Genomic DNA, 21,480 nt, shown 5'->3' on the forward strand with positions numbered 1-21,480 from the left:
AGAATATCAATGACAAATTCAACAATACGTCAATATTACAAGAATATTACACTCACCAGCCACTTTATTTGGTGCACCTGTCCAACTGCTCGTTAACACTTAATTTCTAAGCAGCCAATCACATGGTGGCAACTCAGTGCATTTAGGCATGTAGACATGGTCAAGACAATCTCCTGCAGTTCAAACCGAGCATCAGTATGGGGAAGAAAGGTGATTTGAGTGACTTTGAACGTGGCATGATTGTTGGTGCCAGAAGGGCTGGTCTGAGTATTTCAGAAACTGCTGATCTACTGGGATTTTCACGCACAACCATCTCTAGGGTTTACAGAGAATGGTCCGAAAAAGAAAAAACATCCAGTGAGCGGCAGTTCTGTGGGCGGAAATGCCTTGTTGATGCCAGAGGTCAGAGGAGAATGGCCAGACTGGTTCGAGCTGATAGAAGGGCAACAGTGACTCAAATAACCACCCGTTACAACCAAGGTGGGCAGAAGAACATCTCTGAACGCACAGTACGTCGAACTTTGAGGCAGATGGGCTACAGCAGCAGAAGACCACACCGGGAGCCACTCCTTTCAGCTAAGAACAGGAAACTGAGGCTACAATTTGCACAAGCTCATTGAAATTGGACAATAGAAGATTGGAAAAATGTTGCCTGGTCTGATGAGTCTCGATTTCTGCTGCGACATTCGGATGGTAGGGTCAGAATTTGGCGTCTACAACATGAAAGCATGGATCCATCCTGCCTTGTATAAACGGTTCAGGCTGGTGGGGGTGGTGTCATGGTGTGGGGAATATTTTCTTGGCACTCTTTGGGCCCCTTGGTACCAATTGAGCATCGTTGCAATGCCACAGCCTACCTGAGTATTGTTGCTGACCATGTCCATCCCTTTATGACCACAATGTACCCAACTTCTGATGGCTACTTTTAGCAGGATAATGCGCCATGTCATAAAGCTGGAATCATCTCAGACTGGTTTCTTGAACATGACAATGAGTTCACTGTACTCAAATGGCCTCCACAGCATCGGCGTCGGCAGACCCCATTTACTGGGGCACGTGCCCCAGTATAAATGAGCTGTGCCCCACTATAAATCTCATGAATATTTGCAACAGTATTACATTTTTTTAATGCATCAATTTAGATCATTCCAACGGGAGGAGACGTATATTTCTACTCAAATGCGCAGCAAGTGTGTTGGTAACTCCAAATTGAGGATGTAATAGCGCCCCCACGTCAGCGCATGTCACTGCATGAACTGCAGGTAAACTAACACGCTGCTCTCAACTGAGTTGGATGGGACACTGTGCGGCCACGACGCATTTTTAGTTCTGGTAACGTTTCTTACCTGTCAATTTTATTATTTTCCCAGTAAAACCACATGATTTATAGGCTACTGACTGAAAATTACTGCATTGGTTTGTAGATGGATATCAGAGACAGGGAAGCAGTAAAACAAGATGAGAGAGGGAGGTAAGGTCCCGTGATGAATTAGTGATTTAAGCTTAGCAGTTACATTAGGGACGTTATAAGCAATATGATAGATATTTACATAATTATAAATTTACGTTTTTTTAATGTTTGCTGTAGAGAATGAGAATGAAGGTGTTGGAGTAGGAAAGGGAGGAGGAGGCGAGACTGACAGGCAAGAGACAGGTGAAGGACAGGAGAGACAGGACCATGAAGGTGATGAGGGAGCAACAACCAGCGTCCACAATTAAGAAGGGGACATTAGTGACTTAGGGGGAAAGCATGATGGTCCTAAACAAGTGAAGTTGTCCCACTATCCCCTGCACAAATTTGGAGTAAAAAAACGTTCATTTAATTCAAAATGGTTTGAAAGCTTTTTATGGTTGAAAAAGAAAGCCTTGTCATCAAGGATATGCAGTGTGTTTTCAACTTGCTTGATAACATCATATTCCCAACACTAACACAGGTCATCCAGATCTCCCTCACAGTCCCAGTCTACAGCTGTAGTTGTGAAAGGTCATTCAGTGTGTTGAGAAGGCTCCACACTTGGCTGAGTTGCACAATGGGACAAGACAGGCTCCATCATCTTGCTATTTTATCAGTTGAAAAGGAAGAACTTTCTAAGCTGAGTCACAAGTGATTGACCGCTTTGCAAAAGTGAAAAATAGGAGGTACACTTTAATGCTCATAAAATAAAAGGAAAACTTAGCTCAGGATGAGTTAAACTTTCCCCCGAACTAAAACTCTGTAACCTAGTAATTAATGATTACTTCAGAATGTGTATAAGGAAACATTTTATTTGTCAAAGTTGTTGATGTCTTATTTTTTATAGCTGCAATGTTGAAAATTTTCATGTTTGTTAAAACAAATATGCTTTTACACTCAATATCTCAACTGGTAATTTTGGTAGGAATGTATCAGGGTGGGGCAGTGTGCTTCTCTGTATTTGTGTATGGAAGAAGGAGGGGCATATGCGTTAGGGGGCCAGTGCCCCAGTAAAGCTTTGTGCCTAGCAACGCCCCTGCTCCACAGTCACCAGATCTCAATCCAATAGAGCATCTTTGGGATGTGGTGGAACGGAGATTTGCATCATGGATGTGCAGCCGACAAATCTGCGGCAACTGTGTGATGCCATCATGTCAATATGGACCAAACTCCCTGAGGAATGCTTCCAGCACCTTGTTGAATCTATGCCACGAAGAATTGAGGCAGTTCTGAAGGCAAAAGGGGGTCCAACCCGTTACTAGCATGGGGTACCTAATAAAGTGGCCGGTGAGTGTATATTATTATTTATATTAAAAGAAACAAATAAGATCCCAACTCCTATTAACTCCAATAAAAAATTACAGGCTAGAACAAGGAAGGGGGGAAAAAATAAGAATAAAAAATAATAAATAAATAAAAATAAATAAATAAATTAAGAGGAGGGGACTAACTGAAATTCTTCCAATAAATCGGAAAATGTATTTGCTTTAAGGTTCTGCATCTTCTTCACACATCGGTTGAAGGAGGAAGGTTCGTTTTTGAGAGCAGAGAATGAGAGGGAGCATTTTGCATAGCTATACCTCGGGCGCGGTACACTATGCCTTTTCCACTTAAAATGGCGTCTTAGCAACAAATGTGACGTGACTGGCGGAGACCGATTTTCCTAAATCCGCCCCTGTTTTCAGGCTTATGTTAACTGTAATGACTTATCTTGGACAGGCTGCTATGTAAACAGGCCTTTAGTCCTTCGTTTAGCTATGCTGCGGTTGTTTACACTACACCTTTTCCAACTAAAATGGCGTCTTAGCAACAAAAGTCACGTGACTGGCGGAGACCTCTGTAAATCTTGACATTTTCAATAAAAAAAAAGTCTGATGATGACGTCAGAGAAGCGGTTTAACGGGAAAAAAATGTAAAAAGCATAAAAATTGTCTCACAAAATTCCTAAAACATTTTTAAATATGTGTATTAGCACTCTTTAGTGAGTTAAGGATAGAAATAAGTAGTTTTAGCGCCATAATTACAGCATTTATGGACACCCGGATGTACATCTGTTCGCGCATACGCAGGATGGATCGTGCTTCCCTTCTGACCAATAGACCCCGACTTCCTGGTTAGTGTGGCGTGACGTTTGTTGACGTCTGGGGGTTACGAGCAGCGTTACCAAACCTGTCTTATAACAGGACAGCATTGCAGTGTCGTTAAAGCTCGAGGGAGCTAAAAGAAACCAAAATGCTGCTCTCGACATTACGGACTACTATCGTTTGCGGTTGTCGGTCTGCTGGAAAGGGTTTTCAACAGAGCAGCGTAAGTTGAACTATATTCAGGTGCTACTTGTAGCTAAATAGCAAAATAAACATCAATTCCATGATCGTGGTTGATGAATTCAGTTAGTTTCTTATGTATCATGTTTATTTGATGTATGATTAATTACGTGTAATATTCAACTCCCTAAATGTTCCTAAGTTACCTTTACTTCAAATAAAGCTGATTAGTTTTTCCTGTTGCTATTTAACCACTGCCAGTTTAACAAAAGCTCGAAATACCTTAAAAGTGTGGCGTTTTATAAACCTCCACGAGCGCAGGGATGCTGTTTAAGCTTCATCAGACTCTCTGATTAGGAGGAAATAATATTGTCCTCCAATCTTTTTATTTATTTTTTTTAAATCTTTTTTTCTTATAAAACTTCATTTAACTTTTTTTCCCCTCAGACCTTTGGCTGTTCTCCTCTATACCTTTTATTTAAAATGCTGCTGAATAAAGAAACAAACAATATGAAAGTATGGATTAGGATTGAAACAATTAATCAGATTAATCGTGATTAATAGATAATTGAAATAGTCGTCAATTTATTTGGTAATCTGGATTATAGAGGCTGTAAAACCTGCCTTTAGCTGACAGACAAACTACTTAAAGCATCAATTATACAAAAACTGTGAAACATAAAACAGGTAAACATTTTATATTTAAGATAAAATAGGTATTTTTGCCAAAGTCTTGAATCGATTTGATTTTGATTCATACAGTTCTAAATCGATTAATTTCGATTCCATCTGCTTTTTCAATAATGAAAGGGGTTCAACTATGTTTCAAAGTAATCATGTATTTAATTTTTTCCTGTCATATTAAACACAAAGTGCAAACTTGTAAATCAGACAGTTTAAACTTGAGATGTGAACAAAACTGTCTCAGAAGTGCAAAAGTGAAGCCTCACTTGAGCAAGCAGACGTGACACAGCGGGGACACAGCAGACATGCATGAGCTGCATTATCTTCACTGCACAAACCATATGTGCAGCATTGTCTGTAACAACTACAGGGTGTTTGCTGGTCAGCCCCCATTAGTTAATGTCTTCAGTCAAACTATTGGCTATATTTGCAGCTGCCTGGCTTGAAGTAATCTTGTTGGTCTGTAGCATGAGATGCGAGGCGCCATTCATTATCAATGTAGTGTGAAGTCACCTTAATGTCACATATCCATTACATTATCTTTAGCTGTTTTAAATCCAAAATGGTTCCAGACTTCAGTTGGGACAGCTTGCTGAGCGGTGTGTTACTTGGGTCGGCATTTGCACACGAATGCTCATTTGAATGTTAACATCACGCGCGTCATATAAAACTAATCGATCTCATTCCCTACACATCGATTTTGCACAAATGTAAAGGAATCGATTCAAAATCGATTTTTTTTCTTACCCAGCCCTAGCTCTAACCAGAAGTCTCCATGTGGAAAAGTTTTAGTTTGACCTGGTTTAATTTCACAAAAAGTGTTTATATTTGACTATTCAATTATTAATCGATAAAATAATCGACAGATTAATCAATTTGTATAATAATTGTTAGTTGCAGCCGTAGTATAAATGAATATCACAAGTGAAGACAACTCAAAATACTTTAAAGTATTAACACTTATCTCCATGGCACATTAAATGAGAAGAACAATTAATGATTTGAAATGTTTGTTACTAATAGTATTATTTGATTAACATGAGTGCAGAGACTGGATGTGAGAGAGTAGGGGCAGGATTAAATAAAATCAGATAAGTTCTTTATAACTTTATATATATCAAAAAAAGTTAGAAATGATGAAATGATCCCTAACTTTTCTTTTCCTTATTTCCAGTATCAGCGCCCACAGCTGCGGCAATGGCTGGTGAGGAGAAACCAGAGCTCCATCAGTGTCGAGTCAGTGTCCCCTTCCACCCCAGCAGCATCAAAAGCCGTACCCAATGCAGCAACGAACCGCATAGTGGGCCGCTGGTTGCTCGGCTGCAGTGGGCTTGTGGTTGGGGCGGTTGTCTTGGGTGGAGTCACAAGGTAAAAGTAGCTTCCATCTAATGCTACTTTATCCTAACCTGACAACAGCCAGATGCATGTCTCACTCCGCCTAGCTCCGCTCACATACATCTGGGAACCCGCCATAGGAATTGCCTTTACTGAAGGCTGGGCCTTATCAAAACTCCTTGCATATGATTGGATAAGCCACTTGTCTGTCATCTTTATTGACGTGCTATTTCAACCACTCACACCGAAGCTAACCCGTGACGCTGTGAGAGGAGGAGCCATTTGGTAGATCAAGCTCTTGCCAAATCCGGTCGGGAGAAGGGCGAAAACATCGTTTCCACCAACAAAAGCCTTCAAAGCTGTTCTCTGATGTTCTTTTAATTAAACAATATCAGATAGATTGGACAACACAGAAGAAATAGCAGCATCGATGCTAACGCTTGCTTCCTCAATGCGAGCCGCCATTGTTGTTGGAATCTCACTGTCGCTTCTCCACTCCAGGACACACCCACCCTGCGTCCTGATTGGACAGACCATAAATTCGGTTGGGGAAATCACTTTCAATGAGCGGGTTCCCAGATGTATGTGAGTGGAGCTGGGCGGAGCGAGACATGCATCTGGCTGCTGTCAGGTTAACTTTATCCTGTGGTGCTCTTTAATACATGAAGCGCTGATATTTGTCTCTGTTCAGGTTAACAGAATCTGGGCTCTCAATGGTTGACTGGCATCTGGTGAGAGAGATGAAACCACCTCAGTCTGAGGCAGAGTGGGAGGCTGAGTTTTCCAAGTACAAGCAGTTCCCAGAGTTCAAAATGTATGTTTTGTATTAACGTTATCAAAGCAGACATTACATTTTTACAGTTTTTAAGATGTACTGATTTCACTTTTGTATTCTTTTTTACAATCCTGTTTCTTTCTCTTATGTTAGATTCATTTTGCAGCTATGCGACTAATTAAAAGTTTTACTTTCTAGCCTTAACCATGAGATGACCCTGCCAGAGTTTAAGTTCATCTTCTACATGGAGTGGGGTCATCGCATGTGGGGTAGGCTGGTTGGACTGGCGTACATCCTGCCTACTGTTTACTTCTGGAAAAAAGGATACTTCACTCGTTCCCTAAAGGGAAAAGTATTGGGACTGTGTGGATTTGTGTTCTTCCAGGTCAGACTTCCTTTATTTTAAAAGCAAGTTTAATGTTTTTACTTTATTCTTTCTGTCTATTTATAAAGTTATGTGGAAGAGTTGGCACATCTTTCTCATCATTAAACTGTTGGTGTTATTAGGGCCTTCTTGGATGGTACATGGTAAAAAGTGGACTGGAGGAGAAGCCTGACTCCCATGATGTTCCTCGGGTCAGCCAGTACCGTCTGTGCGCCCATCTTGGTTCTGCATTAGTGTTGTACTCTGCCAGCCTCTGGACTGGGCTTACTCTGCTGCTGCCTGCACACAAGGTACACTGTTGTTTTTTACTGACTGGCTGAGTTTTAGACATTCATTTGACCTTGATTTACAAAAGTTTCTATTTGCACACTTATTTTCTCATGTCATCTCTTTCCTAGATGGCAGACACAAAAAACCTCCAACAGCTCAGAATGTTTGCAAAGGGTACCGGAGGACTGGTGTTCCTAACTGCTCTCTCAGGTGATACACAGAACGTGATGTGAGGTCCTTCCAAACAGTTTAACTCGGAAGCAGATAACACACAAAGACATCAGAATCATTTTTGTTAAGATGACTAGCAAGGAACCTAGAAACTCAAAAATGTATCTCAATTTTAGCACAATTCATTTTTCACTAGGTCTCTTTATCTTGATCTACAGTATGTCATCACTATCATTTGAAATATGTTGCCAAACAACAGTTCTGATTTAATTTATTTATTATAATTTTTTTTTCAATGAAGGTGCTTTTGTTGCTGGCTTGGATGCTGGGCTGGTGTATAACTCTTTCCCCAAGATGGCAGATAAATGGATTCCTGATGATATATTGGCCTTCTCTCCTGCTCTTAAAAATTTCTTTGAGAACCCAACCACAGTTCAGTTTGACCATAGAGTCTTGGTACGTAATAGATATTGTATATTAAATTCAGCTGAAACTATTGCAAACTAATTGACACAGAAATCCTTCTCTTTTAAGGCTATTGGCTCTTTGACAGCAATCACCGGCCTTTATCTATTCTCAAGAAGGATGCTGCTACCCAGAAGGGCGAAGATCGCCATCGGCCTGCTCGCAGCTATGGCCTACACACAGGTAGGCTTTCAGACAGAGAAAATATAAAACATAATGGTACAGAACATTTTATTACAACTAAGCTTCTTTATTTTCCTGCTCATCAGGTGGCCCTTGGTATCAGCACACTTTTATTGTATGTTCCCACTCCACTGGCAGCAACTCACCAGTCAGGCTCTGTTGCTCTTCTGAGTCTTGCCATTTGGGTTTTGGCAGAACTTCGTAAAATGCCAAAGTAAAGCCTTCTTCGTTGTGGACGTAACCGGACCTGCTTAGCCACATGACACGCCTGAACAGTCTTAATCGGCACTAAAATGAACAAGCAGTGAAAAAGAAGGGAGATGATCCCTTATTTAATCCTGAGGTGTTTTTTTCTATGCTGTTTAAGCATGAAGAGACTACTACAATTAGCGAGGACAACAGAATTCTTGTCCCAAACTTGAAGACTTATTATTCCTCAACTCCTCAAATGTCCACCTGCCCACATGTCTGCCCATTGCCTTTCTAATTAAGGTTAAGGAAAGCCACTTGCAAATAAAAACAATATCTGCAATAACATTGAAATTCTTGAGCTTTTATTTTGCCTTGTTTTGTCTTGTTGTAATGGTTTTACACCGGTTGCTATTAGAAGCATTCTGACCCCTTCAATAAATTGTAATCAGGATATATGCACTAGGAAAGTTGGGGTCCATATCTTGTTGAAATTTGAATGTGACTGAGAAAAGTATAACCCTAGGATTTCCATGCTTGTAAAAACAGATTTATTAGGGTTCTTGTGTGTTTTTTTTGTGTCATTTAATGGGTTTTTAAGATGCTTGGGAGGGTCCTATTTTAATTTTAACTTAATAAAAATTGATTTGTTGAACTTTTTAAAGCCTTTTTTGTGACTAGTTACTCATTTTTCCCTGCTAGTAGAACATAAACACATTTGTTTAAAAATAAAATCAATGATATATATATATACATACATACACACACACAAATATATAATATAAATGCAAATAAAATCTATCATAGCCCCCATTCATGATGGTCTACAACTGCTTTGTTTACAGCTGAAATTTGTTTGGAAAACCTGTGATATTCTCATCCCGCAAACATATCCAATTTCACTTTTTTTTTTTAAGGAACATGTTACTTCAGGTAGCTTGCTCACAAATGATTGTGCTAATAAACATTTAAGAAGATTTTTTTGGAACCTCCATCAGACTCAGTTTTTAGAAGGAAACATGAAGCAACTAAAAACATTTTGACACCAAAAAATGACCTAACCCCTGGGAAATGTCAAACAGTAAATGTATTAAAAGTAAATCAACAACTACAATTATCAGCATCTAATTATGAGCCCTACGAAGAAAAAGGCAGAATCCTTTAGAGTTTTTTAGACAACCATCCAGGATGCTTATTTATTTTATATATTTCTAACTTCTTACGGCTGCAGGGAGGATAGCATGGGTAAAGCCGCTGCAGGTAAATGCGTTAAGATAAGCAAAACAAAAGCTCTTCTTTCTCCAACACGAGTAGAATATTCAGGAGAAACTCCAGAACATCCTCCAACCTCTTTTATTGCAACATTGCAGGCTTGATCAGTCTATGGTTTGGGCAACATTATCTATACCATAAATCTCAATGGATGATTAGCAGATTACTCGGACTGAAGCATCTATTAAAAACAAAACACATTTAGTTCCTTTTAGGATTCATGAAAAACTTCATTTAATTGAAGTTGACTGCCAGTTATCTAGGAACTTAGCAAACAGTATTGTTGAAGGAAAACAGAAGGCATCTTACGAACACTAATCTCAGCGTCACTCCATTCAGTGCTGCCACTGTTTGGAAGCAAGGTTCAGAGATGTGCCACTAGATAGAGCAGTTTGTATTCTCAAGCCATCAGCATTACTCCCTCTCACTGCAGCCTCCTCAGAGTGTTCTATTATCCTTTGGATTTTTGTAATCTCGTTTTTAGATAAAACTAATCTTATATTTGTTGTTAAAGAAATGCATAGCAGAAATAAAACTTCAAAGGGACAAGAAGATAGAGTCTTTGAAATTCAAAGTTAAGTCCATTTTGCATAGTAACTTTGATTTTTATTGTCTCTGTACAAAATATACACATTTTGAATAGGGAATACAACCAGCAGCTATCTAACCAGACAATCATTATAACATGTTGGTAACTTTTCATTGTTCTAGACACAGTACATGCGGGTATAGACAGGTTTTACTGTAGTCGGGCACCTAAAAACTGAGCTGAAACACTTTTCTAGTGAAAAGAAATACAGAAAATAAATATCAACTAAACAGAGTTGGGGATATTTTTAAAGAAACTATAAAAAATAGATGGGTGACTTTGCTTTAGGGGGAAACAAGAGATTGGGTGGAAATGGAAAGGTACTGTGATGGAGAACATTATTGCTATTACATGTTAGTCTCTATTAAATTAATTCATGTTTCAGTGCCTCTGGCACAATGTGTCAGAGTTCAGTGATGCTCTGGTATAAAAAGAGACAAATTAAGATGCTTATTTAAAGTATTACTCAACAGCTTATCATGCAGGTTCACAACCTTGAGTTACACTTAAAACAATGAGCAGGCAAACAATATACCTTTATCTCTGAGTGCTTTTTGCCTGATTGCTCCTTACACCCCTAAGCTTTAATTAGCTCTAATATTTCCTCTTTGGTGGAAGAGAACGGCTAATAAGAACTGGTTAATGTGGGCACATGGAAAGAACCCCACCCATATTATTCACATTATACCTCTGTATAGGCTATTTGGGCTTACTTTTAAAATAAATACTTTATAGAAGTGGTAGAACCTGCTACAACCACACAACATTTTTGATAATTTCGCACATACCATCTGACATATATTGATTTTCCCTTTAATAAAAATTGAAAGCCCAGTATGAATTTGATTTAGTCATAAACTGACAGGGTTGGACTGGTCACAAGCTGAATAACTATAGTGCTATTCCCACATTGCACTGGCTAAAACCATTCCTCTGGGAATGCTAAAAATATAACAACAGTCATCAGACAACTACTGCTAGGACTGAATAGTTTGGAAGGCCAGGAGTTAGTCTAACCCTCAAATAAAGAGGGTTTGTGACAGACTGAGGGGACTTATTGTTAGGACAGACAGCATGTCTTCCTGATACACATGCACACACGCACATACAGTAAGGGTGAGGCACCTGTGAATGACTAGGAACGGCAGACAGACGAGCAGACTTTGGAATATCTCTTTAAATATGTAATAAGATATTAGTGACATCATGCGATACTGAAATCAGTTTTTCATAAAAAAAACAGGTTCTTCAACTTCCACCTTGGATCACTCAGATCTTCAAGTTGTTGGTCGTTCCATCAGGTAGTTTCTCTCTCCGTCGCGTCCACCAGGCGGCCAAGGACTCATTTTGATGTGTGCCATTGGCTCCAGGGAGGTGTTCCCGCACCCAACAGAGCCAAGACCACAATCACAAACCCGAATACCAAGACTGATAGGGATGAGGGAGAAAGTTATTTTAGGTCAACATTTTCAGGGAATCTTGATCCGTCTGAGTTCAACTTTTACAGGCTCTGATAGTAGACCGACAATGAAAGAAATGAATAAAACAGCTGAGTGTTCTAGTTGCTGTAAGTCCACTACAAGCCTTCTTTATCTGTTCTCAAGAATAAAACTAAGACGGGTTCTTTATGATTAGCCTGGGAGTCATGGAAACTCCATTGTTGCTGGAAGAAATGCCACTAGAGGTCCTGGAGGAGGGTGATGGTCTCTCTGCTCCCAAAGGATTCACAGTTCTTTGTAGTGACATATGCTCAGGCCTGTATGCCACTCAGCCACACACACACATACACACACGCATTCACAAACTCTTCCTGCCTCTGTAGTCCTGACCTGCCTTTTCCTCCAATACACTCCCACCCAGTGCCAGTAGCCTCACCGGTCCACATCCTTAGATGACATTGTCAAACAGCTGCATGGACTGCATAATGTTCTCATCCTGAAAAGAGATAGATAAAAAAAAATAAACCATAGTTTTTGTTAAGGTGGTTAAAAGTGTAGACAATTAAAAATAAAAGTGTTTGCTGTACCTTTTTACACGAATCAATAAACTCATCTATGGTGACCACCCCATCTCTATTCTGGTCCATTTTCTGAAAGCAAAATAGTGGTCTATTAGTTTCCTAAAGAATGTCTGTGATTATAAAAAAACACAGGAATGCAAAGAGTGGTAAAGTTGAACCTGAAAGAAGCTTTCTACGTGTTCTCTCGGAGCATCATCCATCATGGTAGGGTATGTATATTTTCCCATCATGTCATAGATGCTCTTCATGATGTCTAGCATCTCCTGTAAAATTAAAGTTAAAAACAAACAGAGCAGAATAAAGCATGTAGAGGAAAATGACAGAACATTTCAGTATGGTCAGAAGAGCTGAGAGAGCACCCATGAAGAGGTAACCTGGTAGTGACGTTTAGGGAGAGCGTTTCAGCTACTGAGTGATTACAATTCTTAGCCTTCTAGTGTAGCTCCACTTTGGGCGAGGGCTGTTCAGCTCCAGTCCTAAAGAACATGCGCCATACATGATTTAGATGTGTCTCTACTTTCACATCCTAAAAAAAAAGCGTGTGTTGAACAGGGACCCTTAAGGACAGACTCATGACAGCACTGCACAATGATTTTTGAAGAAAAAAAAAAAACTGTCTTCAAACCCCAGATTCAGAAGGTGGATTTTGGCCGTTCCCTCCATTTAAGAGTACTTTTACCCCTTGGATTTGCTACAAGGATCATGAGTGACTGGTCTGTTTAAAGGACTTTTTGATCATTATACTCTAGAACAAAAGTAAAGTCCATGCCTGAATTTATGCCACAAAGCCTTTTTTTTTTTTTAAAAGCTTGCTGAACTTAGTTAGGCCTTACTCTGGTCTCTCAAATTGTAGCCATGATGGAGGAGGGAGTCTGGTTTAGAAACCTAAAAGTCTCGGGCATCTGGTTAGAATGCCTCCTAGACGTCTTCCTGGTGAGGCATTCTGGGCATGTCCCTCCAGGAGGAGACCCAGAGGGGGACCAAGGACACGCTATGTTTTTCAGCTGTGTCTGGAATGGTTTTTGGCCTGGGAATGCCTTGGGATTACCCTGGAGAGACGTCTCAAACTCCTTATCGAAGCTGCTACCCCAACAACCTGACCCCGGATAAGCCAAAGAAGATGGATGGATGAATGGATGGATGGATGGAACCTAAAGATCTCATCAATTCCTTTTACAGACAATGTCACTCCATTCACCCATTAAAGCCATGACCAGTGAAGGTCATGGATGACATCCTTTAAGTCCCACAAGCTCCGGAATCAGTTTCTAGCTCAAGGAAAGGAGTTCAAGTATCTTGTTATTATGTTTATGAGTGATAGTAGAAAGAAGAGGGAGACCAATAGTCAGACTGAGCCATTGTCTATAAAGTAATACAGGTGGTGCTGTTGTGCAATTTATTGAGGAACAGGGAATCAAAAAAAAAAGTCTCAATTTAAGAATCGGTCTACATTCTGTCCCTCGTTTATACATTCATGAGATATGGAGTATCTCTGAAAAAAACAAAATCTCAAATGTGAGTAAATAAAACCTCTCTAAGGTGGATGGGGTGGGCTGGGGGGGATTCAATTGGATGGGAGCTCAGAGTAGATAAACTTCCTCGCTACATCAAAGGGAGACAGCTAAAGTTTTTTTTTTTTAAAGACCTGCTCAGAATGCTTCCTCATGTCTCCCATTGGAGGTTTTTCAGGCACACAGTGAGAAGAGACTCTGGGGAAAGCTAAAACTTATTGGAGGCATTATACATTACCCTGGAAATGCCTTAAGACTCCCCAACATGAGTCAATCTAATAAAACAAAGAACATCAGATTGCAAATTGACCTGTGTGTGTTACCTCTTTGGTGATGCAGCCATCCTTGTTCAGGTCATAGAGGTTAAATGCCCAGTTTAGCCGGTCATTAATAGTCCCTCTCAAGATGATGGACAGGCCAAAAACAAAGTCCTGATATGGAAGGTAAATTAATTAGGAAGTGCTTAAGTTTTTAAATTCCAAATGAAATAAACTATTTGTCACACTATAGGATCTGTGTGCTGGTATCAAATGAATCAGACATTATTGTTAGTCTGCTGTTGTTGTGCCTGATTTTAGACAAGCCCATATTTGCTTTCATATATTAAACAGATGCAAGAAAAGATCTCACCTCAAAACTAACTGAGCCGTTCTTGTTGGTGTCAAAGGCTTCAAACAGGAAATGTGCATACATACTTGAATCTGCAAAAAAGGAGACTTAGAATAACCAGAGAGTGGCTGAAACATGAAGCCTTTGAACAGCTCTGATTAGCAGTGAGCTAAATATAGAGTAGATATAAAAATAATTTCAAATACGACTGGAGGCAAGTGGTTAACATTTCATCAAACTAAATATCATGAAATAATAGATTGCTCTACTTTTCTGCATGAACATTTACAGATATTGAGCAGAACTGATTCGAATGAGGTAATTTTAAACTACAAATTTTATTTTGGTAAAAAAAAAATGTTTCCAATGAAAGACGTATTTTCTACATTACAGATTCTTTTTTTTCAGTTCTAAATGTCTTTAACAGACCAGATTTAAAAGACCATCAAGTAAAAACAAAATGTAGTTTTCAAAGAATGCCTTTTAAGGCAAAACAGCTATATTTAATGGAAACACATCAGCAGGTCCAAACCGTAGAGGCTGCCAAAATAAGATAAATTACAGTTAGGCATTGGACTGGCCTAATGACTTAAGAATTTGGAGTTAAGTCCAATTCAGAAACTGTGGCATGACCTTAGGCTGTTTATGCTCAGAAATCAACTATTGTGACTGTGAGAAAGAACATTTGGCCCAAATTCCTAATATTTTGTTATTCCTAAAACATTATGATAGTTCTTGCCACTATATAGCAAAATCAAGTTTAAGATTAATGGAGCAGGTTATTTTGGCTAGGGTTTTTTCAGAACATGCATTGTTGTGTTGTTACGCCCTCTAGAGGTCGCCGCTTATCTCAAGAAAGTTTTGGAACTAGACTTAACGAATCAACAAACATGGCTCTGCTCTCTTTCACAGCTAAGCTGTCACAATGTTGAGTTTGTTTGCCCATTAAGTGATACCCACTTTTATACACATGTTCATTTTACTGCCATTCCAGTCATGCAAAAGGTTTTCACTGATAGTCATACCTCATCGAAACTTTTCTTTGAATTGAATTTGTTTTTAATTTTATTAAATAACTTTTTGGCATGGCAATATTTTTGGCATGGTATTTTTACTTCTGTTATCTAAAAAACGGTTTAATGAACTTAAAACTGTAGGTATGTTAGAAACAGAAAAACTAGTAAATTTGTGCGTTGCCACTATTTTCACAGAAAAAAAAAAAATCAAATGGCATTGTCAAAAATGGAGCTCACCTCCCTGAGGAAAGAACTGGGAGTAAATGTTTTTAAAGTTCTCCTCATTCACCACTCCGCTAGGACACTCCTAAGAAAAAAATAAAACAGAGATTGCAGAAAGATTTGACTGTAGCTGAGAATATCAAGTGAACAGCGGGAACCTACATTTTTAAAGCCCCTGTAGAGGACTTGCAACTCCTTCTTGGTAAACTTTGTCTGCTCCTCCAGCTTGTCCATGCTCTCAGGACGATGGCACACAGTGGACAACTCAAAGTCATCTTCAACGCTGTCTGTGTATCAGACAGAGAAGAGTTAGTTTCTGATCAAGCAACCATTAGTATTCTATAATTCAGGGGAATCCCAGGCGTTCCTTTTCCACTAAATATATCAAAAACTTGTGATGATAACCACATCCAGCTTACCTTTTTGTACTTAGTCATTTTTTGTACAAACATAACAAAAACTAAACTTTCTATTTTCACAAATACAAAAATCAGACAAAAGTCAAATAAACCAATAAATTAGTTATATAGATTTATGAATCAGGAAATTAATACAAGTTTGGTTCCAATGTGTGACTTCATTGGGAACAGGCTTAGACAGCTTAATTTTTTCAAAGCAGGGATTTAAAACACTTCTTAAAAATGCATTCTGAAGATCTCACTGTTGCTTTACTTCAATGCTATTAATCAAACATTGAAACCATTTTCAAATCACCCGGAATTTAGTAACTTATAGACATAAATACTGTGTCCAAAAGTACAGTTTTATCCCCAACATAGATAATACATAGTAGAGCTGCAAGTCCCTCAAGAGGTATGTCCAAACAGCACATTGCTGACAATCTGTAGACCCAGTGGAATAACTGAAAGACCAAGATTTATTAATAAATTGGATAGAAAGTTTTCTAAAAATCCAGCTTTCAGAAACCAGTTTTCCTGACTTACTTAAAGAAAGATTGAAGAGTATATTTTACACATTTAAACGGGTACTAAAGTGATAAATGAACATGTGGAGTAAAAGGCTCTGTTTAACTGGATGGTTTATAAGTATGGATACAATAAGCATAACTTTAATTAAATCAGTTTATTTGACCTGTGCTTTATAAAACATACAACATCCAAATGTTCACTTTATAAATATAGTACATATGTTAATTTGTTTGGGAGCAAGACAGCTCATCAACACTTGGTAAGAGTAGTCATAGGCGGTACACCATAACAGCAACTTTTTTTTTTGCACTTGAACCCTATCTACTTTTAAGATTTCCTTTTTTCCCTTTCAACCATTCATCTTTTACAACCTTCTAGGACTTTCTCCTTAACTTAAAAATCCTTTTTATTCAGCTTTTTCTTTAACCCCTCTTCAGATCCTTTCCAATTGGACTTAATCTCTTTAGCTTTCCATACCCACCTCTACATCCCATTCTTCTGCCTTATTGCTTTTTATGTCCCGTGACACCAAGCCTGGCCACCCTAAGCAAATTTCAACAGCTTTTATCTAGAATCTCCTACTTTTGGTAATATCTGTTATGACCAAGTGTAAATAAGAGGGAGAATGTAGACTGACCAGAGCAACACCCCATGACAACAGATGAGATCATCCATTTATTTATTTCCCTATCATAATACCACTTCTGAAAAAAAGTAGCAAGCTACTGCTTCATACAGAACCGGACTGCCCAGTATAACCCACTTTTTTTTTTTTTACAGTCTAGAACCATGGGCTCAGATTTAGAGGGATGAATTCCCACCACTGCTGTGTTGAACTAAGCTGCAAACTGCTCCAGTACAAAGTGAAGGTCATGATTTGAAGATACTAATTAGCATCTTGAGATCATATCAGTGAAAGTTAAAAAAGGAACTGGAGACTAGATAACAGCTTAGTCTTTGACACACCACTTACCTTGATTATGAGGACCAGAGAGCCCATTACCCTGTTCTCTTATAGCACAACCCACAATACGTACGTTGACCAGGAAACCAGAGTCCAAAAACCTCCTCAGTAGTTCCACAAGGCTAAAAACGGCATCCCTGTTCCAAACCCGAAACAAAAGCCACTATTCATGTTAAATTCAAAGCTAGCAAAAAAACTCTCCTTAGTAAACCTTCTTATGAGGGCCAAGGCATTTTATCCTTCAATAGGGGTGACAAGCTCTCCAGCAAGATACATCACCTTGGTCTACCATTCAGCCAGTGGTATCCCCCATGCATCATTGATAAGGTGTGTAAATCACACCTTATCCAGAATCTACAGAGCTCTCGGAGTCTTTGGGTGAACCTCATCAATTCCTGGCACAATAGGGAGCTTTTAAAGTACCGCTGTTAACTTTGGTCTAATCATAGTAAACAATGCATCTTCCTGGGTCTTTATACTCTGCCTTCTCTGTGGAGGACTTGCTGACTGAATTAATGCAACACTTAATTCAGTCAATTACCTTTGAAATAAGCTTTAGCGTATTTTGAGGAATATCAAATGACCTTCAGGGGCTTTATTATAAGCTATTTATCAACCTTCTCATGTCTAAGAATCACTCTACTCCTTCAAATATTTAAGAGGCTTGATAGGAGTTTCCACTAGAGGATGGTATTGAAGCTAGAAAGACATACCGGTACATAAATGTTCCAGGAGATGAAGATGTTTTGGCTTTGATGACACAGATGGTAATGCTTTGACAGAGGACATATATTTTGGGTTATGGACTTAAAAAGGTGTGTAATCTTACCAGTAACCACATGTAGCAGAGCTTCATGTTGGATTAAAAGTCATTTCTCTATCAGTAAATGGAACATGAACTGCATTTCCATTACAGTTTCTCACAAAATAACATCTGAAAACATCAGTTGGGATAAAATAACTGGTTGCCATACATCACTTAAGCATGGCCACACGATTATCCTGTGGCCATGCATTAATAGGAATTATGGACATGGGATACCAAAGTCATGGCCATGTATTACAAATGCATGGAAAATAAATAAATAACTTTTGGCCAGTCAGTACTAATGCATCGATTTACAGCATGTCTGTATGTTGTGCAAAAAGAACTCCTCTTCCAAAAAGATGTTGCCAAAAATGTTGTCCAAAAAGAGACTATTTGTAGATTTTTTTAATAGTCCTGCATCTGACTGGTAAAACTTCTCTGGTTCCAAAGTTAATCCTTATAAAAAAGCCTCACAATTAAAAAGGATAAAAATGCTCGTTGATTTTTTTCCTCATAATCCACCTTAAGGGTATAGTTGAGGATGTTCTTTTTCCAGTTGGATCATCAAAACAAGCGGTCCTCCTAATTTTCAATCATTCTGGGGATATGTTAACGTAAGGCCGTCCTACGAGCTCATACCCATTTTCAACCTACTAATAGTGAGTCTGACATAGTGGAAAAAATGCAAATCTTCTTTTGGAAGGTAAGCTTTTATGAGCTATGCAAACAGCAACTTGCCCGCGTATAACAGGTGTTCCCTCTAGGGAACTTTTGCAGGGTTGTGCATGTGCATTTTTTATTTTTTTTTTAAGTGGAGACGGCGGGTCTGTTCAAACATTTGCAAAAGTCCTTTACTATATCTTTAAGAGTAATCATAGAACTTATTATAAGAACTTTGATAAATACGTCCCAATGGCAATATAGGTTAAAGCCCTCGGCATGGATTGATTTTTAATGCTGACTGCCATTTTCGAAACTTCAGCTATGTAACTCCAGGGGATTGTATCCATTACTTTACAGCACTGAGCTCCTATTAAACCACAAAGCTAACTAGGCAACAAAACAGATATGACACTTACCTGATAATACATATTTTTTTTAATCTCTTGTAAGATTGGTTGCTTTATTTTACTGGTTCAGGGTCAGATTGATATCTAAAATTAAGTTTTTATGCTCAACATAGGCAGATTGCAAGAAAAACAGTTTTAAATTCAGCTAAAGATAACTAAACTAATTCAACATAGTCCTACCACTTTAAACATAATGGATATTAAGGCAAATTAATACATTTGTAGCAGTTAATGAGAAACAGATTTCTTGTTATTTCCCAGGATGCTTAGGGGCAAGTTTTTGTATCCTCTGTGGCACCATCAGGAGCTATGCTTACCTGAGCAAAATTTCCCCCAATCCAATCTAAATTTTGACTGATGAAATATAAAATCTCTGTTTACATTAAATTAAATGATCCAAACAGGACATGTGTATACATATACCAAATGTTCAACCAGATTAAATAATTTGAGCATGCGCAGAGCTTTCAAATATTCCAGAAAGGATTTAGTAGCAGAAGAAGAAGCTGCCTTTCCACTCATCCTCAATTTTAGCTACTCTTTATGCCCTCCTCTCAAACTTCTTTTTTTAAATCATGTCTGTTAATGTAGTTTTTTCCATGATGGACCTTCTTTACATCTTTGTATCCATACTGTTGTTTTTGGTGCAGTACCTAATGCTAACGCTTCTTCACTAAAGAGGTACAGGGCAGGATGGCATGTTACTTTTGGTGCCAAATCCTCCAGCAAACGCAAGGAGCCTGTTGATGAAGTTAGGAGTAAAGATAAAAATGTGACGCTGAACTAGCACACATGCACAGTGGAGATTATTTTGCTTCAGGTATTCAAATGCTTGTATACATAGACACAAATCGGAATGACGATTGGAAAAACAAAACAAATTTTTCTCAATCAGAATGAAAGTTCTTTCTGATCAGACCAAATCAGGTTCAAATCTTCAGTCGGACACGTTTCCATTTTTGATCTGATCAGGCCTTCAATCCCATTATTTGTGTCCATGTAAGCATAGGTAGTGAGACGGAAGTGTGTCATTTATTTAAAAGTTTGATTTTGTTCAGCTGTTAGACTTTCTCATTATTGATCCTAACCAATGCACAGCTCTTAAATTTGATTTTTTAAGTTGAGGTGGTTCAACTTATTAATTTATTTATTTGATGTGAGAAAAAATAAAGAAATTAGATGTTGCAAGGTATTTCATCCAGTTATGTCAACCATTTCCACTAAACCAGGTTTTTTAACTGCAAGATGAGTGTATTACTGTATATTCCATCAGTGAAACCCAATAACTAGAATACGACTAACTAATAATAGTTAAACTGAACTTAACTGGCATAAATGCACCAATAATAGGCATTAAATCAAATTAGTTTAGTGGAGCTGGATGAAATAACTTGGTTAAGTAAATGTACATATAATTTCATTAAAGATTCCAAAACATTGTGGGAGTCAATTTGATTTTGTGACAGTGCCCCAGTGATCTTCAGGGGGCTAAACCTGGAAGGTGACATGACCCTGGAGGCTAAAATCTAGACTGTTGCTTTAAGGAGATCATTAAGCATTCCATCCAATGTCTGGCAAAGTCGATAGTACTTTTTTTCATGATGAAACCTTTTACAGCTTTGTCTATAAAAGCTATAGCTTAAGTAAAAAAAAAAAACAAAGTCAAAATACCCAATATATCAACTAAATGTAAACATATCTATTCTATTTTGACATCCCACACTACACAATGATAAAATGTAAATGCAAATACTTAAGAGAGGCTATTGAGAGGAAAGCAGATGTATTAAGAGGGAAGGAGCACTTGCTTTGACTGATAGAGGGGGCAGTCGAGGGGTTGCAGCACGGCAGCAGCTTGAGGAATCGCTGCTTTATGGTTTTTTTGCTTTGACTGGTGGAGGGGTTACCTGCAATCACCAACCATAGCACAACCGTTAGAGATGCATACAGAGGTCAGTCAATTTACTTCTTGAGTAACACGTCTGTAGAACAAACACAAAAATAGCATCCAACAAAAAATACAATAACAACAATAATGATGCCAATAGTGGCATTCTGGCTTGGCTGAGCAAAGGGAGACCGTGTTTATTTGTGTCCTTGTATGTATGCTTTCATAAATCATGTAATTTTCCCTGCACAAAGAAATGCCATCACTTGGTTATAACAAGTTAAATACTCCTTTTAAACAATTATGGATTATATTGTATCTGGCAGCAAGTTATTTCTGCAGTAAATTATGCATTCTCATTGGTTATAATGTTGGAAGACGTGTTTTGTGGTTAGCAAAAAATTTTTT

At 38.4% G+C, this 21,480-nt stretch overlaps 2 protein-coding genes across 8 annotated transcripts in view; one reads left to right on the top strand and one right to left on the bottom strand.

The window, feature by feature from the left end:
- Positions 1-3,582: 3,582 nt before the first annotated feature.
- Positions 3,583-8,520, top strand: LOC119790622 (cytochrome c oxidase assembly protein COX15 homolog). Its single transcript, XM_038296224.1, has 9 exons — positions 3,583-3,760; positions 5,576-5,769; positions 6,428-6,550; positions 6,710-6,896; positions 7,019-7,186; positions 7,295-7,376; positions 7,639-7,793; positions 7,872-7,985; positions 8,072-8,520. The coding sequence occupies exons 1-9, from the start codon at positions 3,686-3,688 to the stop codon at positions 8,201-8,203; spliced, it is 1,230 nt and encodes a 409-aa protein (XP_038152152.1). The 5' UTR covers positions 3,583-3,685; the 3' UTR covers positions 8,204-8,520.
- A 1,501-nt stretch (positions 8,521-10,021) lies between these two features.
- Positions 10,022-21,480, bottom strand: part of LOC119790752 (Kv channel-interacting protein 2) — a 142,624-nt gene continuing 131,165 nt past the window's right edge. For 5 of the 7 annotated variants that reach the window (XM_038296464.1, XM_038296465.1, XM_038296463.1 and 2 more), the window contains 7 exons: positions 15,576-15,700; positions 15,429-15,498; positions 14,197-14,267; positions 13,890-13,997; positions 12,214-12,318; positions 12,062-12,124; positions 11,895-11,970 (listed from right to left, as the gene is read on the bottom strand). In XM_038296464.1, the coding sequence (XP_038152392.1) occupies positions 11,923-11,970; positions 12,062-12,124; positions 12,214-12,318; positions 13,890-13,997; positions 14,197-14,267; positions 15,429-15,498; positions 15,576-15,700 (590 nt within the window). In that variant the 3' untranslated portion in view covers positions 11,895-11,922. Of the gene's footprint in view, positions 11,971-12,061; positions 12,125-12,213; positions 12,319-13,889; positions 13,998-14,196; positions 14,268-15,428; positions 15,499-15,575; positions 15,701-20,992; positions 21,092-21,480 lie in introns of all 7 variants that reach the window. The other 2 variants (XM_038296459.1, XM_038296460.1) reach the window with 2 other exon arrangements.

This window comes from Cyprinodon tularosa, unplaced genomic scaffold (assembly GCF_016077235.1).
Source record: "Cyprinodon tularosa strain WSP-4 unplaced genomic scaffold, ASM1607723v1 ctg37, whole genome shotgun sequence".
NCBI lineage: Eukaryota > Metazoa > Chordata > Actinopteri > Cyprinodontiformes > Cyprinodontidae > Cyprinodon > Cyprinodon tularosa.